Source organism: Muntiacus reevesi, chromosome 18, assembly GCF_963930625.1.
Source record: "Muntiacus reevesi chromosome 18, mMunRee1.1, whole genome shotgun sequence".
NCBI classification, from domain to species: domain Eukaryota; kingdom Metazoa; phylum Chordata; class Mammalia; order Artiodactyla; family Cervidae; genus Muntiacus; species Muntiacus reevesi.
The window spans coordinates 35,818,152-35,839,320 of record NC_089266.1 but is presented as its reverse complement, the minus strand read 5'-3'; the positions used below and the strand labels follow the sequence as shown (position 1 = coordinate 35,839,320).

The 21,169-nt window shown below is 47.7% G+C and overlaps 1 protein-coding gene across 1 annotated transcript; it reads left to right on the top strand.

Annotated features, from left to right (window-relative positions):
- Positions 1-1,651: 1,651 nt before the first annotated feature.
- On the top strand, positions 1,652-20,528 carry DHX33 (DEAH-box helicase 33). Its single transcript, XM_065910118.1, has 12 exons — positions 1,652-2,066; positions 4,780-4,940; positions 5,619-5,846; positions 6,004-6,174; positions 8,204-8,389; positions 9,122-9,233; positions 10,568-10,727; positions 10,879-10,967; positions 13,294-13,421; positions 13,950-14,153; positions 15,642-15,728; positions 17,498-20,528. Exons 1-12 carry the CDS (start codon positions 1,784-1,786, stop codon positions 17,804-17,806), a joined length of 2,118 nt encoding a protein of 705 aa, XP_065766190.1. The 5' UTR covers positions 1,652-1,783; the 3' UTR covers positions 17,807-20,528.
- The last annotated feature ends 641 nt before the right edge of the window (positions 20,529-21,169 follow it).

The window sequence follows — 21,169 nt, the reverse complement described above, 5'->3', positions numbered from 1 at the left end:
TTGGGGATGACTTTCTAAATTAATATTTAGGGGAAAGGAATTAAAAGTCAATTTATCCTTAAATACGGGTTTCCCAGGTGGTGCTAGTAATAAAGAATCTGCCTGCCAATGCAGGAGACACAAGAGATGCATGTTCAATGCCTATGTCGGGAAGAGCCCCTGCAGAAGGAAAGGGCGACCCACTCCAGTATTCTTGCCTGGAGAATTCCATGAACAGAGGAGACTGGCAGGCTACAGTCCACGGAGTCACAAAGGGTTAGATATGACTGAGCAACTGAACACACACATTCTTAAATACATATCTGCTATTAGTTCAACATGCACATTTTCAGTAGCTCCTGGTCACTATGCCATCAACAACTAGAGGAAAATTACCTCTGATCTGGAGGAAAGGGGAAGGAGAATTTTTAACAGGTTCACAAACAGGGCAAGTCTCATGGAAATGAACTTGAGAAGGTGCCTGATGTCTTTAACATGAGTTGAAGCTTACCATGAATTCTCTGGAAATTGCTTTTCGTGGACACAGAGCAAAGAGCTACTTGCCAGTTTTCCTGTGGCGAATTAGCAAATCCTCTAAGAGTTTTGAATTTAGGAGGGGAAGGAGGAACTAATTATATCCTATTTCCCACTGGAGTTCTAAATCTTTTCATTGATTGTCATGTGTATGATGAGACTGGGAGTCCTGTAAAGAACTTGAGAGTCTGGCAGGAATAGTCAGGGAAAGGAAGGGTAAAAGACAATTTTAGTTGCATCAGACTTCCTCTTCCCCTGTTTGTGTTACAGGAGCAGATCACCTCCATTGGGATAGCTACTTTCTGAGGAGAATGTATGGTTGTCCTAGAATATATCATGCATTTCCTTCTTTTTCTGTAACACAAGATGATCACAAGTATCCTTTTCAACCTTAAGTTACTGTGACATTTGAGTCATCTCAGAGTCTCAGTTTCTTCATGACATTAGTATCTAGTATATAACATCAGTTGTTTGGAGGACTAAATAATGCAAATGTTTGTGTGTTCCTCACAGGGCTCCTCGGATAGCTCAGTTGGAAAAGAAGCCGCCTGCAATGCAGCCGCCTGGTTCGATTCCTGGGTTGGGACAATCCACTGGAGAAGGTATAGACTACCCACTCCCGTCTTCTAGGGCTTCCCTTGTGGCTCAGCTGATAAAGAATCGGCCTACGATGAGGGAGACTTGGGTTCGATCCCTGGGTTGGGAAGATCTCCTGGAGAAGGGAATGGCTACCCAATCCAGTATTCTGGCCTAGAGAATTTCATGAACAGTAGTATAAGTCCATGGAATCGCGAAGAGTCAGACACAACTGAACGAGTTTCACTTGTGTATTCCTCATTTTTAAACACTTTCTTGAAGAGCGAATATTATTGTGGCAGAGAAAAGGGAAACGTGTGTTTACTGGAAAAAAGTAGTGTTAGCAGGACAACAAAACAGACTAGGAACCCGTGGTTGCTAAGCAGTTAGGTTCCGCGGAACCGTACACACCGACTTTCACTATTGTCGCTCCGGATCTTTTTCCAGTTGTACCTCAGACTCTGATCTCCCCGCCCTCAGGAAGTGAAAGCCTCGCCACGCTGTCAAGTGCATGCTGGGAGTTGGAGTCCCCCTAAAGGCTGCCGGTGGGCGTGAGGTGAGCCGCGTCGCTGGGAGCCTCTAGCACGTGGCGGGAAGGGGCGGTGCGCACTAGCTGTCTGTTCCCGGGAGCCGCGGGAGCTGCCCGCCCTCGCATCTCGCGTCGCGGCGCCTCCAGTCGCTGTGCCCTCCCGACATGCCCGAGGAGGCTGGCTTCCCGCCCGCCAAGAAATTCCGGGCGAGCGCCGGGCCTCCGAGCCGCACCGGGTCCTGCCCTCCCGGGCGGCGTGTGGTGATGCTGCTGGCCGCGGGCGGCGGCGGAGGAGGTGGAGGCCGGAGGCAGCAGCCGCCCCTGGCCCAGCCCTCGACCAGCCCCTACCCCGAAGCCGTGGAGCAGCAGCGCCGGAATCTGCCCATCTTCCAGGCGCGAGGCCAGCTGTTGGCCCAGCTCCGAAACCTGGACAGCGCCGTCCTTATCGGTGAGTGACCGTGCCGACGGGTCCTTCTTCGCTCCCCGTTCGTTCTCTTGAGAGAACAGCTTTTCTTAGGTGGCTTCTCACCGTCTTTCATCCGTTTCTGCAACAAACCTGACCGCCTATTTCTGTTCGGAGCCAGGAGAGGGGCCTCGGAAGAGAGTCGGACAGTCCCCCTTTCTGGAGGTGCTCACAGTCCGGGCGAGTGACCACACGTTAGGCAAAAACTCGCCTTCTGGCCGGAAGGGTAGAGGGGTGCACCGAAGACTTGGGGGAGTTTAGAAAAGTGAATCTGAGCCGGTCTGGAGGGGACGGCAAGGGGGTGGACCTAGAAAGGCGTTGGACACAGGAGAGAGCCTGCGGTTTAAGAGACGAAGTGGAGACGAGACAGTCCAGTCTGAGGGAAGAAGTAGTTTCAGGTGCATTAATTGAGGCGGAGTTGAGGGCCGGGAACCGATTGCAAGGGGCTTTGATCCCCAACGTTTTAAGTAAGAGGAGCCCCTGAAGGACGGAGAGGATGAGCCTCCAAAGAGGAGATCCAGGAGAGCTGATAGTCTAAGGAACAGAGTTGTTAAGAAGAAGGCAGCGATCAAATGCAAAAATGAAGTCCAGTAAGTAGGGACCTAAAAAATGCCCGCTGGATTGGGTGGGAGTTTTTGACTGGGGATGGAGGTGAGCGCTGTTTTGGCAGAGCTGTGGAATGGGAACTGATTTGTCATTGGGCTGGAAGTGAGGAGGTCATGAAGGCAGTGGGAAGACTTCTGTTTCGAGAAGAAGCAGGGGGACCTAGCGGAACTTGCAGGTCTTCATAGGTTAAGGGGAAGAACTCAGTAGAGAGGGAGGCTGAAGATGGAAAGTGGGCACTACAGCAGAGATGGAGGGCGTGGGGAAAGGGGGCCTTTGGCAACAAGGGTTAGAGCTGGCACTGGCCTGGAATAGAAGGAAGGTGGTACCAGAGGTTAGGGGACTGCAGGAAGGTGGTAAGAATGGGGTAACTGCAGAAGCGCTTGTAGGAGGAGATGAAGGGAGACTGTCTTTGAGGATTTCACTTTTTCTATGAAGCAGGTGCAGGAGCTCTTCTGAGAAGGGGACTTACGGGGTCCTTGGGGAGGGTGGGAACAGAGGAAAGGGGCTACAAAAACAAGAACAAGATCAGCCGTGGTGCTGGCACCCAGGTGCATTTGGCCCCATGGCAAACTAAGGTCGTTGTCAGCCCAGTTGGATTATTTTATTATAGTGATGCTCAGTTTCTTTATTATTATTATTATTATTTAGCTGCACAAGGTTTTTGGTTGTGGTGCTCTGGCTTCTCTGGTTGCAGAGCACGGACTCTAGAGCTCCGGTTTAGTAGTTGCGGCCCTTGGGCTTAGCTACTTCGAAGCATGTAGGATCCTACTTCCACCAGGGATCAAACTTGCATTCGCTGCCTTAGAAGGCGGATTCTTAACCACCGGACCACCAGGGAAGTCCCCAATGCTCAGTTTCTTGGTGTAGGAGCAGAAGAGATGGGCAGGGAGACTTTGATCCAAGTTTGGGTTTTGCCTGATGAACTCAGTAGAAGTGCAAGATAATCAAGTTCTTCGTCTGTGATTCGTGTCCAGGTCAGGAAGGATGAGCCATAGGGGAGAAAATGGAAGGACGATGGGCCTGTAGGACTCGGTGGGGCCGGGGGTGGGGGGGTGGGGGGGTAGTGGTAGTCGTGGAGGGAGGGATGCCCAGGCTTACAGTTCTTTGTTCTGGTCGGGTGCTGGGAAGGAAACACAGGAGGGTAGTAATAAGGTTGGGTGCTTACTGTATGTAGTGCTCAGATACATGAAAGAGACAGGTGTCTGTCCTCCCGGGACTTCTGATGCTGGAGGCAAACAGAAACGTTTCAGCACTCAAACAGTGTAGAGTGATCAGTGATGGAGGAGAGATGAACGAGGCACTAAGGAACACAGAGGCGGGTGCAGCCCTTGGGGAGAAAGTTTGAGGTCTAATTCATCTTGTGGAGTTTGTCACGCAGGCAGTGTGGGAGCAGATACTTCATAATCGAGTGGGCAAAGGCAGAGGGTTTGAAAGGAAGCGGCAGGCTGGGTGAGGAGTCAGCTATGGCTGCAGTGTCGGAACAGATGTCTCTTCATGTCAGTACATCTATATCTCATTTATCCCTTCGAAAAGTAGGACTTTTTATATAAGAGCTGTATTTCACTGTATGTCTTTACTGTACCAGTTACTATTGCTAACCATTTACATTGTTTCCAAATTTAACTGCCATGAGCAAAGGTGAATAAAACACTTTTGAAGCTGATTCTTTATGCACATCATTATTTCCTTAGAGTCAGTTGCTGCAAGTGGAATTGTGGGTCAAGAGTATAAACATTTTAAAGATTTTCCTTCTATAGTTTGACCTTCTGGGAAGCAATTCCAGTTAACACTCCACTAGCAGTATTCATGGGTGCACATTTTCCCATGACTTTATCGACTTATTTTCTTTCTTTTCTTTCATATTTATTTATTTTATTTTCCTGTGCCAGCTCTTAGTTGCAGCCTAGGGATCTGTAGTTGGGGCATGCAGGATCTAGTTCCCTGACTGGGGACTGAACCCAAGCCCCCTGCATTGGGAGTGCTAGGGAAGTCCCTCGAGTATTTTTCTTATGTCTTTTCCTTCTGACTTTGATCTGTTGGGTTTTTTTGTTGTGGTGGTTCAGGTTTAAATGAGACTTTTCTTCTTTCCTAGGGGAAACAGGCTCGGGGAAGACAACACAGATTCCTCAGTACCTGTACGAAGGGGGGATTGGCCGCCAGGCCATCATTGCTGTGACCCAGCCTCGCCGAGTGGCTGCCATCTCTCTGGCTGCCAGAGTCTCTGATGAGAAGAGAACAGAACTTGGGAAGCTGGTACCTAACTTCTTTTTCACTAACAGTTTTTGGTCCCCAACACCTCACTCCCCTCCTCCCCTGCCACCTCCCTGACTTTTTTATTTTTCTAAACAAGACTACTTATACATCTCAAGCTTCTTTCTTTCTTTTTTTTTTTCCAAGTTTCTTTCTTGCCACAATTGTTTCAGATTCAGAGTTCTTTATTAGTTCCTTAGACATCAGAGGGTCTATCAGTCCCATTTGCTTTGCTTTCAAAGTCTGTTGGCAAGTAGAATAAATTAGTTGTTTTCCTTGAGGACTTTTAAGGCTTCAGTAACACTTGCTAGGTCTCTTTGTCTATATATCTTTCTACAAACTTGTAAGCATTTTCCTAGCATATAGGTGGGTTATTGAGAATGAGTTCCAGAACCATATGTAAGTCAGATTTATTTGTGTCCATGCATTTGACTTCAAAACATCTTGGGCATCTTTTCACTTGTGTATGTAGCTTCGCTTGAAGTGGCTGAGGGGAGGGGACTAGTGTTACATTCTTTGCACAGTTTCTCATCGTTGCAGTTGAGGGTGTGTGTCCATGGGAACAGGCTAGGGTTGGAGTGGGTCATGTTCACTACACTGGCACCAGCGCCTGGCGCCCTTCTGGGTACCCTGGGTGCAGCAGACATGTTGGCTGGATGAATGAGTGGTACCTCTGCACAGGTCGGCTACACGGTGCGCTTCGACGATGTCACCTCTGACGACACCAAGATCAAGTTCCTGACCGATGGCATGCTCTTGCGCGAGGCCATTTCAGACTCCCTGCTCCGGAAGTACAGCTGCATCATTTTGGATGAAGCCCACGAGCGGACTATCCACACGGATGTGCTCTTCGGGGTGGTGAAAGCTGCACAGAAGAGGCGAAAGGAGCTGGGGAAGCTGCCTCTCAAAGTGGGTGCAGCCGTTCTGCTGCGGGACTTGGGGGCAAAGGTGCTGGGGGGCCAGGGGGAGAGGAGCACGGCCTCCCAAGCAGCCTTCAGGGTTTGACAGGGCACAGAAAGCCTGGCCCGAACCTTTCTCCCATCATCTGCGCCCTTCTCGTCGGCAGGTGATTGTGATGTCAGCCACGATGGATGTGGACCTGTTCTCCCAGTATTTCAACGGAGCCCCTGTCCTCTACCTGGAGGGCCGGCAGCACCCGATCCAGATTTTCTACACCAAGCAGCCCCAGCACGATTATCTGCATGCCGCCCTGGTCTCCGTCTTCCAGATCCACCAGGTAGGCAGTGGGGAGCGGATTCCTGGAAAGGCCTGTTTGACCTTGAAGTCAGCCTTGAGAAGAAAAGCTGCTGGACCAAACTGCTTTGTAAGCTGTGTTCTTTAGGTGAATAAGGAATTTCTTTGCCATGTCCCCGTTTTTATACTTTTTTATAGTATCTCTCTTTTCCTCTAAAAAAAAATTAAACCCCAACCAACATGTTTCTTCGGCTGAGCTGGAAAACCTCCATGTGTTAGAGCAGTGGCCCGTGTGCATAATGTGATCAGCACCCCCAGTAAGAAGCACATTTTGTGTTGCAACCAGGACACCACATGTAGAACTGAGTAGAAAGGAGTCTTAGGAAATACTGCCTCCTTTTACTCCATGTGACATTCTGTCTCATTGAAAAGTGAAAAGTTGGTGTATTAGCCAATAATGGAGTGCAATTTAGAGTTTGCTTTTTTAAAAAATGTTTTAGAGAAACATTTCAGCAGTTTTTTCATTTTAGTAAACACTTATTTAAAAATTTGAGTGTATAACCTCATTTTTTGGTTTAACTTGTATATAATTGACTGTTTTTACCTTCCCATTAACTTTCTGAAAATATCTAGAAGCCAACTTTTTTTAAAAATGCGTTTATTTATTTATTAATTGGCTGCTTCAGGTCTTAGTTGTGGCACACAGGCCGATAGCTGCCACTCACAGACTCAGTTGCCCCGTAACATGTGGAATATTAGTTCCCCGACCAGGGATCAAACTCATGTCCCCTACATTGAAAGGTGTATTCTTAACTATAGGCCCACCAGGGAAGTCCCAGTCAGCCTTGTTTAGCTGCCAGAAGCAAACTTGAGATAAGGATATTTTATGAATGATACCTGTGGTGCCCTCAAGTTATATAATAGCTTTGATGAGTCCTCCTAGTGATGAAGCTTTTGTTTTAGATTTTATCCTGTCTCTGTGTGTGTACCTCTGAACATTTGTCTTCTTAACAGTGAGCTAAAAAAGTACATGCACACACATAAATACATAGATACATGTATGCAAACATAGCCATAGTATATATACAGAAAGAAAAAAATGTGGTGTTAGTCACTCAGTCATGTCCGAGTCTTAGTAACCCCATGGACTGTAGCCTCCCAGGCTCCTCTGTCCATGGAATTCTCCAGGCAAGAATACTGGAGTGGGTTGCCATTTCCTTCTCTGGGGGATCTTCCTGAACCAGAAATGAAATCCCGGGTCTCCCACAATGCAGGCAGATTCTTTATTGTCTGAGCCATATTTGCCTTCATTATATGTACATGTACATACAAATATAGGTAGTCGGACATGACAGAGCAACTTGCACACCTTCACAAATACAGATAATTATTGAACATTTTTCAGTTATTTTGCCAAACAGGCACTCTACAATCTAACGTATCTAAACAGACTTCAAAGAAGATTGGGTCAGTTGGGTATATGTACTTAACACTTAGATGTTCTTCCCTTCTCAAGGTGAAGGACCCAGTTAAACCTGAGATACCAAGCCCTTGCCCAAGTTCTGGGTGCTTTGGGAGTTTATGAAAGTGCGTTTGATGGCCTCATTCAATAAGGGCTCCTTTTCCAGCCTCTGGCCATTTTCATGGATCAGGGTTTCTCTAAGTCGTCTCCTTTGTCAGCTTCATCTTTCAAGATGATTACGAAAGGAAGGCAGCTCCGGGCAGGTTTTATTTGCTTGTGTGGTTGTGCTTTTTCATGGCATTGTTCTTGTTGCAAAAGCAATCTGGTGATTTCCCTTCAAAATCCCCTTAATTTTTTATTATGTCTCTTTTTTTCCCCTCTTAATTCACTTTTAAACATAGCTGGCTAACTTGAATAAGATGCAGCTGTGCATTTGGTGAAGTTGTTTTTTTTTCTTCCCCAGGGGTGACACCAATATCTAGGCTCAGTTATGGCTCCAAAGTTAAGAATAACTGGGAAACTTCATTAACGATCATTGTTCTGTTCGGTGCCACCTGCGCATCTGTCAAGGCCCAGTAACCCCAGTAGCCCCGCTCTGCCTTCTCTGTAGGAAGCACCCTCCTCGCATGACATCCTGGTGTTCCTCACGGGGCAGGAAGAGATCGAAGCCGTGAGTAAGACCTGCCGGGACATCGCCAAGCACCTCCCCGATGGCTGCCCCTCCATGCTGGTCCTTCCGCTCTATGCCTCCCTGCCCTACGCCCAGCAGCTGCGCGTCTTCCAGGGGGCCCCAAAGGTGAGTGCACCCCGTCTCCTGCCCAGGCCCGTCCCTGGGTACCCAGACGGATGCAGCAGTGGGGCCTGTGCCCCTGTCAGCGGGCTCCAGATAAGATGTGTGGACAGGGTGCCCAGGTATCTCTCTCACGAGCTGGAAGGACGCAAGCATGCAATGCAGAGCTGCAGACATGGCTCTCCCATGGTAGGAACAGGGATACAGCTGTCTGGGGTTGAGGGAGAGATGCCCACAGAAGCTGGAAGCTCCCTGAGTGACTCTCCCGGGGTCCACAGTAAACAAGCACGTGTCCACCGTATGTTCCCTGGGTACCCCTGCTGTGCCAGCTACTGCGCCAACACCAGACACACACTGTCCCTCATCCTCTCAAGAACCACACGGCCGGTCTCCATTCCAGTTCAGAAACCCTGAGGCCCCAAGGGGTGAAGTCATAGGTGCCCATGGGGTACAGTAAGTACGGGGCAGGGCCAGGATCCCAAGCCACATCTACTTCCTCCTGGCTCTAATGCCCATCCCACCACCCCTCATCACCTCAAAATAAGCCTTGAAGACTGAAAACACCCAGCACCCCAACCCAACACTGACCCGGCCATCAGTATTAATAACTGTCCAGATAGCGGAGTCATCTCTTCTTGATCATGAGTGAATTGTGACAGTTAGCGATGAGGAATATGTTTTCAAACTTCTGCATCATACATGTGTCATGTGGCTTTTTGGTTTTCTTCCTCCTTTTAGGGTTATCGCAAAGTGATCATTTCAACCAACATCGCTGAAACCTCCATAACCATTACAGGAATAAAATATGTAGTTGACACGGGCATGGTTAAAGCAAAGAAGTATAACCCTGGTGAGAACTTGTAGCCCCTGACGTCTCTTCTCTGTGTAGTGAGCAGCCCGTGGTCCTGCAGTTTCCCCACCTGAGCATTTCACGTGTATGAGTACCAGGCACCCCATCCAGCAGGCAGGGCCAGAAAGACACGTGAGGCAGGGAAGAAGAGCCCATCCGTGGCAAACCTGGGGACAGAGGGTCAAGAACCTGGGCAGAGGGACTGAAATTCCATCAGAAGGTGGGCGAGAATGGTGGCTGTCAAGCCAGGGACAGCCTGATACCACATCAGAGGCTTCCTGGGAAATGATATCGGAGCACGGCTAGTTCAATCCCCAGTCTCCCAGAAAGAAAGCGGGACCTCACCCCCAGCTGGGCCAAGGCACTAGCTGTTTCCTGACTGTGCGCAGTGCGCAGCTTGCTTGAAGTCATTTTTATTCAGGTCTGTTTTCTCCCTTGCTTTATTCCATGGAGGATTTGAGGCAGCTGACATAGCTCCCAGGTGTTCACTTCAAATGAGCTGCTAAGCATTTAAGGATGCTGCCTTTCACGTGTGTTTCTTGGGGACCATGTTTGTGAAAGGGCTTGGTTCTCCACACTGTCTGGCACCGCGTACACCTTTATCAAGAAAATCAGTCTCGCTTACTCCTAGGTGTAGTGACATGACACCGTCTCTCTTTTATAATAGAGCAGAGCAAGGCTGTAGCCCACAAGGGACTGGAGGCGTTTCGTTTTGGGGTCATGATCAGTGGGCAACCAGCCATCCTGGTTTGCTGGAAACTGGGTTTTGGCACTGAAAATGCCACCTCTTGGAGGACCCCTGACTCCCAGGCCATCCCAGGGGTTGTTTTCAGTTGTGACCTAAGGCAAGGCCTCTGAAATCTCGCCTTGGCCACTGCCCCAAGCTCAGGTCCTTCTGATGCTCCAGTCACAGATTTCACATAGTGTTCATGGCGAGGCCCCTTTTTACCACAAACCAGTCTGGTTACGTGCTTTCTGACATATTGTTGATTAGTCACTAAATGGTGGCCAGCTCTTTGTAATACCATGGACTGTACGCTGCCACGCTCCTCATGGAATTCTCCAGGCAAGACTACTGGAGTGGGTTGCCATTTCCTCCTCCAGGGCATCTTCCTGACCCAAGGATTGAACCCACATCTCCTGCATTAGCAGGCGGATTCTTTACCACTGAGCCACGAGGGAAGCCCACTTTCCAATGTAGCCTTGAGTTTTTCTGGACTCATGTATTGCAGAAAGAATCCTGGGTATCCCCAGGAATGCTCCTCATTGTCTGCGTTGTAGAAGGAGTTTGTTCACATGATGAGCAGAGTCTGACTTGGCCATTCTCCCGCCAGACAGCGGCCTGGAGGTGTTGGCCGTGCAGCGGGTGTCAAAGACCCAGGCCTGGCAGCGCACAGGCCGGGCCGGCAGAGAGGACAGCGGCATCTGTTACCGGCTCTACACAGAGGATGAGTTTGAGAAGTTTGAGAAGATGACGGTCCCAGAGATCCAAAGGTAGCCAGTGGGGCTCGCCACCTGCCATCCGTCCCGAGGTCCCGTCGTGCAGCCTGTGTCTCCTCCAACTGCCACTCCTTAGTGGGTGGCTCTGCCTTGCTGGCTGGGGGGTCAGGCGCCCTTGTGAACCACCTGTGTCTCCATCTTACAGGTGTAACCTGGCGAGCGTGATGCTGCAGCTCCTTGCCATGAAAGTCCCAAACGTGCTCACCTTTGACTTCATGTCCAAGCCGTCTCCAGGTGAGTGGAGTCTTTGGGGAGGTGGGCGCACAGAAAGGGACCTCCACGGGCTCCACACAGCAGGCCTTCTGGCATTCTCCTTTTTTTATTATTACATACTTATTATTTTTGACTGTGCTGGATCTTTGTTGCTGCGCAGGCTTTTCTCTTGTTGCGGCGAGGAGGGGCTACCCTCTAGCTGCAGTGACTGGTTTTCTCATTGCAGTGGCTTCTCTTGTTGCAGAGCACAGTCTGTAGTCTGTAGGGCACGAGGGCTCAGTAGTTGCAGCTCCTAGGCCATCGAGCGCAGGCTCAATAGTTGTGGTGCATGGACTAAGTTCCTGCATGGCGTGTGGGATCGTCCCGGAACAGGGATTGAACCCATGTCTCCTGCAATGGCAGGTGGGTTCTTAACCACTGAGCAATCAGGGAAGCCCCCCTGGTGACCTGTTGTTTAGTGTAACTGGGGGGAATAACAACCTTAACTCTCAGAGAAGAGTCTCAGAATCATGGAATGACCCAGTGCTGTTCACACCATGTTGGTGCAGAATTAGGGGCTTCGTGTTGGCACCATCTCCGGTGGGTTCCGTGGTCACAGGAACCAGCGAAGGTGGTCAAGGGGGATCCACAGGTTACTGCAGCCCCAACGAACTTTGACTTTTGCAAAGGGACTGAATAGATTGTGTTTCTTTGCTTTCAGCTGGAATTTGATGGGTCTCTGCCCTTCACTGGGAATCTCCATGGAGGAAGAAAAAGTAGTTGGGATTCTTTGTCATGGTAGCTTAGCCCTTGGCATCCCTTCAACACATACCATTTTCTTTTTCTTTAAAGTGAAGAAGTGCAATTGGTTTAAAAAAAAGTAAACAGTGGATAGGTAGACATGGACCGCCACAATCTTCAGCTTCTTAGTTTCCCTCCCCCACAGCCACCCCGGGGCCATTTCCTAGTGTCTCCTAGAGAAAATCTATGTGGGTAAGTACATACAGTCTCCTTTTCAAAACATAAATAGCAACACCCATTCAGTCCGTTCTATACTTTTTTTTCTATCAATTACTAAATTCCTACATATAAAGGAGAAACAGGGACTTCCCTGGTGGTCCAGCGCTTAAGACTCTGAGTTCCCAGTGCCGGGATCACAGGTTTAATCCCTGGTCAGGAAACTAAGATCCTGCATTGCCACACAACACCCCCAACCCACCACCACCAAATAAAAGGAGGAACATACATGTCAGGTAGAAGTGGTGAAGCCACACCTATGTGCCCATTACTGGGGCCACCAAGCCCTGGGACCGCCCATTTCCAGCCCCCTGCCCCTCACCTCCTTCCCACTCCTCCCTCAAGGTCACCACCACCCAGGTTTGATCTGTGATTCCCTTGCTTTTCTTGAATATCTATTCCATTCACAAGCATGGTTTCGGTTGGTGTGTTTATGTCTCAATTTTCTGGTGACCTTCATTTTCATCTGTCATGTTTTGTAAAGTTTACGTTTGATGTATTTTTATCACGTAAATACTGTTCCATTCTATGAATAAGCCAAGATGCATTTTTCCTCCTCCTGGTAGACGTTGGCACATTGCTTTTTTCACTTAATATATTTTATAGATCAGTTTTTCTCTGTACATATATATTTATTGCATCCTTAGACATGCATCGTTATGCTTAATAGGTAATACATTTACATAGTTCAAATTAAAAAGGAATTAAAGAGTAAACAGTAAATAGTGTCCTTCTCTCCAGGGACTCCCAAGGCCCCGGGGGTTTCCGTTGTGTGTGTCCATCTGGAGACACAGGTCCCTGTACGAGGTTCAGGTATCCCTGAGTGTGAAATTCAGAAGTGTAACTTTGCTGGGCTTCAGATTTGCATACATATTGCCAAATTGCAGGCCACTATTTAGAAAGGGAATTGAGGGTTTCCCTGGTGGCTCGGTGAAGAATCTGCCTGCCAGTGCAGGAGACACAGGTTGGATCCCTGGTCCAGGAAGATCTGACACGCCACAGAGCAGTTAGGCCCGTGCACCACATCTATTGAGCCTGTGCTCCACAACAAGAGAAGCCCCCGCAGTGAGAAGCCACCGCAGTAGAGAAAAGCCCCAAGCAGCAGCGAAGGCCCCACACAGCCAAAAAATAAACACGTAAAATTACTTTTGGAAAATTAAAAAAGTGAAAAGAGATGAGCTAAAGACAGTGATGTCATGAATAGCTTTGAAAAGCACCTCATGGGGACAGTGTGGTTGCGGTCTTCACCGTGGTTTGACTTAGGCTTGTCACGGATACGCTGACGTGATGAAGCAGCTGCAGCTCCATCCTGTTTTGAGTGTTTGACCCCTTTTCGTGTCTCTCTCTCTAGATCACATCCAGGCGGCCATCGCCCAGCTGGAGCTGCTCGGTGCCCTTGAACAGAGGGATGGCCAGCTCACCCTGACTCCAATGGGAAGAAAGATGGCAGCTTTCCCGCTCGAACCCAAATTTGCCAAAGTAAGTGATACCCTCTTCTCATTCCCCTCTCTGTGCCTTACAGGTCAGCCATCCCACAGGGTCTCCTCAGCCCAGTGCTTCTAGGTTCATCTCCACCTTTTCTCTTAAACGATCATCAACACCTGCTTTGTGTCGAGCCTCGACTTACCTTCTGTGTATTTCAAGCTCATATTAAGTCATGTGTGTGTGCATGCTCAGTCATGACTGACTCTCTGCAACCCCCTGGATTGTAGCCCACAGGCTTCTCTGTCCATGGAATTTTCCAGGCAAGAATACTGGAGTGGGTTGCCATTTCCTCCACCAATGAAGTCATGAGCCCTACCTATATGGATCATACAAAAAAGGCAGCTATCTGTTCTATAGAAAATAATATACAAATAAATATATAAAAGAGCATAACATATATTGTCGTGGTTTTAGAAACAACTGCCCCTTTACACCTTACAAGGGAAGCTGCAGAAGCAATATATGGAAATTCAGAAGCCAGGAAAAAACTGGACTCACACAGTGTTTCATTGTGGTTTGCAGACCATCCTCCTGTCCCCCAAATTCCACTGCACGGAGGAGATACTGACCATTGTCTCCCTGCTGTCCGTGGACAGCGTTCTCTACAACCCTCCATCCCGGCGGGATGAAGTGCAGAGCGTGCGGAAGAAGTTTGTGTCCAGCGAGGGTGATCACCTCACCCTGCTCAATGTCTACCGGACCTTCAAGAACACCGGCGGGAACAAGGTAGGCCTTGTCCTCTTCCTCTTCTCAAACAGGGCCTTCATTTATCAAGAAAATTTTAAAAATAAATAAATATTTGGGGGAGTTCCCTTTTGGCCTAGTGGTTAGGATTCCAGGCCTTCACTTGCCATGGCCTGGGTTCAATCCTTAGTCGGGAAACTAAGATCCCGCCTGCCGAGTGGCTGCCCTTCCCAAAAGACTCAGTAATCGTGCCATACCAATCACGCTTTAACTTTGTGTTTTAATGCAGTCAGTTCTTAATAAAAAGAAAAGCCACTACCTAGGTTTAGTAGTTGTAAACATTTTGCTCCATTTGCCTCAATTTATTTGTTTATTTTCTATTGTTGGCCACTCTGCATGGCATGTGGAACTTCCCTGACGAGGGATGGAACCCATGCCTCCTACAGTGGAAGTGCAGAGACCTAGCCACTGGACCACCAGGGAACGCCACGTCAGTTCATTTTTAAGGAAATAAATGCTGTGGACACAGCACGAGCCCCAAGCCGCTGCTTGTGTAGTCCTCCCTGCCTCCTGTAACCACCGTCCTGAAGTGGGTCTGGACCTCCCTGGGCAACACCGTGCTTTCACTTCCTGTCCACAGGCAGGTTGATGGATATGAAGTAGTTGTTGTTCAATTGCTAAGTCATGTCCAGCTCTGTGACCCCATGGACTGCAGCATTGCAGGCTTCCCTGTCCTTCACCATCTCCCAGACTTTGCTCAAACTCATGTCCATCAAGTTGGTGATACCATCCAACCATCTCATCCTCCATTGCCCACTTCTCTTCCTGCCTTCAGTCTTTCCCAGCATCAGGGTCTTTTCCAGTGAGTTGGCTCTTTGCATCAGGTGCCAAAGTATTAGAGTTTCAGCTCCAGCATCAGTCCTTCCAGTGAATGTTCAGGGTTGATTTCCTATAGGATTGACTGGTTTGGTCTTCTTGCAATCCATGGGACTGTCAAGAGTCTTCTCCAGCACTGCAGTTTGAAAGCATCAAATAGTATCTCAGTTATTTGAAACTGTACTGACTTGATTTCTCGAGAGACCAAAAACCTTTGCTTAAGTTTATTGTCATTTGTAGTTAACCTTCTGTGAGTTGTCTGTCCATATCCTTTGTGGCTCTACTGGATTATTGGTCATTTTCTGACTGATTTGTAGGTGTTGTTTTTTTTTTTAAGTATATTCTGAAGGTCATCATTCTTTTTCCACTATGGTTTTCATTATGGTTCACGCTTTTTGATATAAAGATATTTTCTTGTATTTACTTTTGGCAACTGCAGTTTAACCTCCGAATTCAAACTATGTTCTAGAAATTATGCTGGGACTTCCCTGGTGGTCCAGCGGTTAATTCGTGGTCAGAGAACTAAGACCCCAAATGCTGCATGTTACAACTAAAAAAATTTTTTTAATTAAGTAAAAAATTAAAAGTTGTGCTATATTTTTATCTCTGAAGAAACAAGAGGACTGTGACATCTCTTTTTTTCTCCCTGTTCAGGAATGGTGCAAAGAGAACTTTGTCAACAGCAAGAATATGACGCTAGTAGCTGAAGTCAGAGCGCAGCTGAGGGACATCTGCATGAAGGTATTTTTCTTCCTGCTGGTCTTTGGGGGGTGAAGCTGTCACCTTTTTCTAAGTGAAAATTCTCAAATTGCTTGTTACTAGTGATTGCAGAAAAACCTCTCATTGTAGGAAAATTTTTAAATAAAGAAGAAAGTAAAAATTACCCACAACTCCACCTCTCACCAGTTTGGTCCATTTCATCATGGCTCTGCTTTTAAATGTATTTTTACATGGATAGTTACTAATACATTGTATATATGATTTATATCCAGCTTTTATAAACTTTAACAGTGTTTTCCAATGTTATTGGAATTCTTCCTAAGTTTTTTTTTTCGTGGAAATACCTGTCAATTTTATTCAGTTTACAAAATCAGTGCATACTTGTTACACGTTGATAGAGTGCAGAAAATAGTGATATATATACAGCAGAAACTAACACAACATTGTAAAGCAATTATACTCCAATAATAAAAATAAAATAAGAAAATAGTGATATGTTGTGCAGAAAGTATAAAAGTATAATCCTGTCCCTCCAAAGATAAGCAATAGTCCAGTGTAGATCCTTCTAGAATCTTTTTCTATGTATGTATATTTTTGTTTATTTGTGTGTTATGCATATACGTGGATATATGCGTTTTCTTTTTTAAAAAAGTTTGATGTACGTTTTGTTTTGCAACTTGTTTTTTTCCACTTGGAGTACCTCTTGAATTTCGCTTTGTATGGGGGCTGTCTCTCAGTGCCTGTATATGTCGATCGTTCTTTTTATTGACTTGGTAGCATTCGGCTCCTGTCTTCACTACAGTTGTTTAACCAAGTCCCTAGTGGCGGTCATGTAGATTGTGCGAAAGTGATCATCCTTCTGCACAAACATCTGTGCTCTGGTGCACAGAGAATGGACTTCTGGATGGGGGATTTAGATTCTGATAGACACTGCCAAGCCTCCACCAAAGTCTCCTGCCAGCTCATATTCCCTCTTAGAGGACATGATGTTTCTGTATTCAGTGACTGTGTGACGCACCATGTTTTACCTCAGAGGTGGGGTAGTTTGTGTTCGCAGTCTCCTGTGTTGAGCACTGAGTGTCCTCGTTTTGCTGCCGTGAACAGCTCTGTGGTGACCAGACGTCTCTGTGTAAGGCCTCTTCTGAGACAGCCCCCAGTGCAGACCATCCACATGACCCTAGGAGACAGTTGTCACCCTTACCCAGGCCCGTGTCCAATGCCAGCAGCCTATTGTTAGCACTGAAGTAACTTCTTACCAGGCTTCCCAGGTGGCTCAGTGCTAAAGAATCTACCTGCCAAAACAGGAGACGCGGGTTCAATCCCTGGGTCGGGAAGATCCCCTGGAGAAGGAAATGGCAACCCACTCCAGTGTTCTGGCCTGGGGAATCCAATGGACAGAGGAGCTGGCGGGCTACAGTCTGCAGGGTCACAAAGAGTCGGGCATGACCGAGCGACTGAGCACATAGCTCTTTTCACAGTAGCCTGTTGTGTTCTCTGTTGCATACATGTTTTCGCCCCTCTTGTCCTTGAATGGCTTTCCTGCTAGACCACCCCTTGGCTTTGTGAGTTTTCTCATCTTTTACTGACAGTAGAAGTGGTGCTCCTCGACCCGCGCTCACCTCGGGCATCTGAGGCAGCTTCCCGGAGGTCAGCGTCCGCCCCGGATGTCAGCCTGCTCTGCGGGCCTGGCGCCAGGCTGCGCTGTAGGCAGTGTGGCTCCAGGTACCAGGGGTGGCTGCCCAGTGCTCACGTCTGGGCTCTTTTCCATGTCTCACTTCCTCCCGAACCAGATGTCCATGCCAATCCTGTCCTCCCGGGGGGACACGGAGAGCATCCGCCGATGCCTGGCGCACAGCCTCTTCATGAGCACCGCTGAGCTGCAGCCGGACGGGTCCTACGCCACCACGGACACCCACCAGCCAGTGGCCATCCATCCCTCGTCCGTGCTCTTCCACTGCAAGCCGGCCTGCGTCGTGTTCACGGAGCTGCTCTTCACCAACAAGTGCTACATGCGTGACCTGTGCGTTGTGGACGCCGAGTGGCTGTACGAGGCCGCCCCCGACTTCTTCAGGAAGAAGCTGCGGACTGCCAGGACCTGAGCCGCCTGCTGCCCGGAGCCGGGCCGCAGCCGGCCTCGCTGCGACCTCTAGACGTTGGCACCTACGGAGGCCACGGTGGTCAGGGGTGGGTCATGCCTGGCCTCCGGGAGCTTGAGAGCCTCTTTGTCTACACTCCTCAGACTGAACCGCACAGACATGTAGAGGCCTGGGAGACTTCAGAATGATGCTTTGGGTTCTTGGTGGACGACTTTGGGTGACTTCCTTTACTTCTGAGCCGCAGTTTCCTGATCTGCCAGGTGGAGTGATGATACTTACAGGGTTGGAGTCATGAAGCTCAGAGCAAGTGAAAAGAGAAGTGCCCAGAGGTGTGCGTACCCGTGATAAGCCACGGTGGACTAGGTGCCGAGGTGCTTGGTTGGTGTTACTGCTTATGTACGTGCCATGGATCGGGTACAGCAAAACCCCCAAGTCCTCGAGAGTGCAGGGGATGGTCTGGGAGGGGGACCACAAGAGGTCACAGAGCTCTTGACCTTGGATCTGTTTGAACATCTATCTGTGTGAAGTTACGTAACAGAAGAGATTAACTTCTGTTTTAGTAGGGAGGTGCCGAGCATCTAACCTCACTCCCCAGGGCAGGGAGCTTTCACAGCAAAGAAGTGCTAAGCACCTGTCCCCACCCTGCTTTCAGGGAAGTTCCTGAGTGAAGGTATTTGTATCTTCTGAAGTGGGAAAGCTGATCTTGTGTGTTGTCCTTCAGTCATGTCCAATTCTTTGTGACCCTATGGACTGCAGCACGGCAGGCTTCCCTGTCCTTCACCATCTCACGGAGCTTGCTCAAACTCATGTCCATCGAGTCAGTGATGCCATCCAACCATCTCATCCTCTGTCGTCCCCTTCTCCTCCTGCCTTCAATCTTTCCCTGCATCAGGGTCTTTTCCAGTGAGTCAGTTCTTCATATCGGCTGGCCAAAGTATTGGAGCTTCTGCTTCAGCATCAGCCCTTCCAATAAACATTCAGGGTTGATTTCAGGTTGTAGTGTGATGGCCTTCAGCATAACCTCTCTCTTTCTGTCTCTGGGCCATAAACCTATGAGCTAAGGGTTGACTGAGCTGAACTTAAGCCATTTCCCTTCTGGCCAGGCCTCTGGGGGTGGGCGGAGGTCAAACCAGGCAGTCTTGGCTCATCTCCTCCTCTCATCTAGTGTTTATGTTCTTTTATCTTATTTCCTATGATCTTTTTGCCTTCTTCTTAGGGACCAGGGAACATCCTGGCTTTGCTGCTGGCACCTCTCTCTCACACTCATTTTCAACATTTGTCTGAGGGGATTAAAGGGTCTCCACAGACTTCCTGTTCTCATATTTTGAGAAGGGAAAAGACACCAAAAGTCCTTCTTAGCTATTTAATTTGAAAATTGTTGTTGTTTAATAGCTAAGTTGTGTCTGACTCTTTGCAATGTCCTGGGCTGTGGCTCTCCAGGCTCCTCTGTCCATAGGATTTCCCAGGCAAGAATCCTGGAGTGGGTTGCCGTTTCCTCCTCCAGAGCATCTTCCCAACCCAGGAATCAAACCTGAGACTTTCCCCAAAGAATGCTTTGACCTGGAAAATGCCAAAGTTAGCCCTTTTATTGTGCTTAATTGTCTAAACACAATATATAGTATTCTGGTCATTACATACAGTGAATCATACAGCTTTTAAGCAGAGGCCCAAATGGCCTGAGAGGCTCTTCAGAGATAACGGGTGGTGTCTTCATTTTGGTTCAGTGAGAGCCTGGCGGATAGGAACACCCCCTCCCAGGCCTCATGTGTCCGCAGTGGTGTGGTTCAAGTTTGCCTCAGCACCAGCTGTGGGTCTGAGCAGTCAGACTTTTAGCCAGCGTTCCCAGCTATCTGGACATATGTGAATTCTTCCTGTTAAAAATAGTTACATTAAGGCCAAAGAAGAGTCGACAGATCCTAAATACCCTGTCTTACTAAATTCTTAGGTTTTTCTTGTTCTTACCAGTGCTGGCTTTCTGAGAAGTTTTTCAGAAAAAAATTTAACTGTATTTTTCTCACTTATTTAAGAGTCCTAGGAGGTGTAGCCTGACTTGGTAAAAGAAATTACTGTATTTTTAATAAAACATTCATCACACTGATAAAAAAATATTGGGAGTGGAGAGATGTATTATGTTTCTCGTAATGTTGCATATTATGGTGGCTCAGACAGTAAAGAATCTTCCTGCCATGTGGGAGACCTGGGTTCAGTCCCTGGGTTGAGAAGATCCCCTGGAGAAGGGCATGGCAACCCACTCCAGTATTCTGGCCTAGAGAATCCCCATGGATTCTCTGGCAGGCTACAATCCATGGGATCACAAAGACTCAGACACAGCTAACCAACTAAGCACATTCTCTAGGACAAGTAAAATTTAGCCTTTAATCATTTTTGTGCACCTCAAAGTTCCTGAACTGTTTCAGGAAATGTATTTTTTCTGAGCAGGAGTAAGGGGTAAATAGCTTCTAAATAAATGTAAGTAGCTTCTGTGTTTCTGTACAAAGATATATTTATCACTGTAACATTCTGGTAGAGTTTTGATACAGTAGTTTTTTATCAGGCTTTTTAAAAAGTTAACTTTTCACATAGCCACTCAGGGATTAAATCAGATTGGAAAAGCCTATCCCTGCTCCATGTTACTACAAAGAGATACAAGGTTGTTTATACCTAGCTGCAGGGCACAGATAAGTCCACTTTAAACTTTCTAATAAAGTTAAATGTTTCACAGTGATGTTGCAGTCTCATCTTGAGCTACTCCTTTCAGTCCCTAAAATCTCTGATGGTATGCCACCTTTTTTTTCCCCCAACCTGTGAAATCCATATCTGGGTGAATCACTAGTTCCCTTGAGCACCTTTATGTATTAATAAATAGATGCACTCCAAGCAGATTGCATGCCTCAGATGTTTGTCTTCTGCTTCTAGTAATCATGGAGGGCAGCACAGATCCCATTTACAAGGGGAAGAACTGCCCAACACCCAGTTCTTGGTAGAAACCCTTCCTTAATGTTGCATCTCTGCTAAGAATAAAGAGATGCCAGAAGGGAGACAAGTTTGTGCTCTGTGGAAAGAACTGATTATGTACTGTGATGCATAAATCCATTTAATCCAGCTCTCAAGAAAACCTGTGGCCAGACATTTAAGATACCACTCCTTGTGAATATAAAGAAACACTGCACCTGTGGGGAAGCAAGAGTTTTCTTATGTTTTATTTGATCAGAATATTACAACTTGCAGGGAAAAGCTCAGTTCAGATTTATGTTGTGTTTTGAGACTCTTTTCTTATTTAAACAGGAAGGGACCTGTAGAAGTATCAGCATTTGCATATGACTCAAACCCATTAAAGGTGAATCTAGTACATATTGTGTGTGGCTT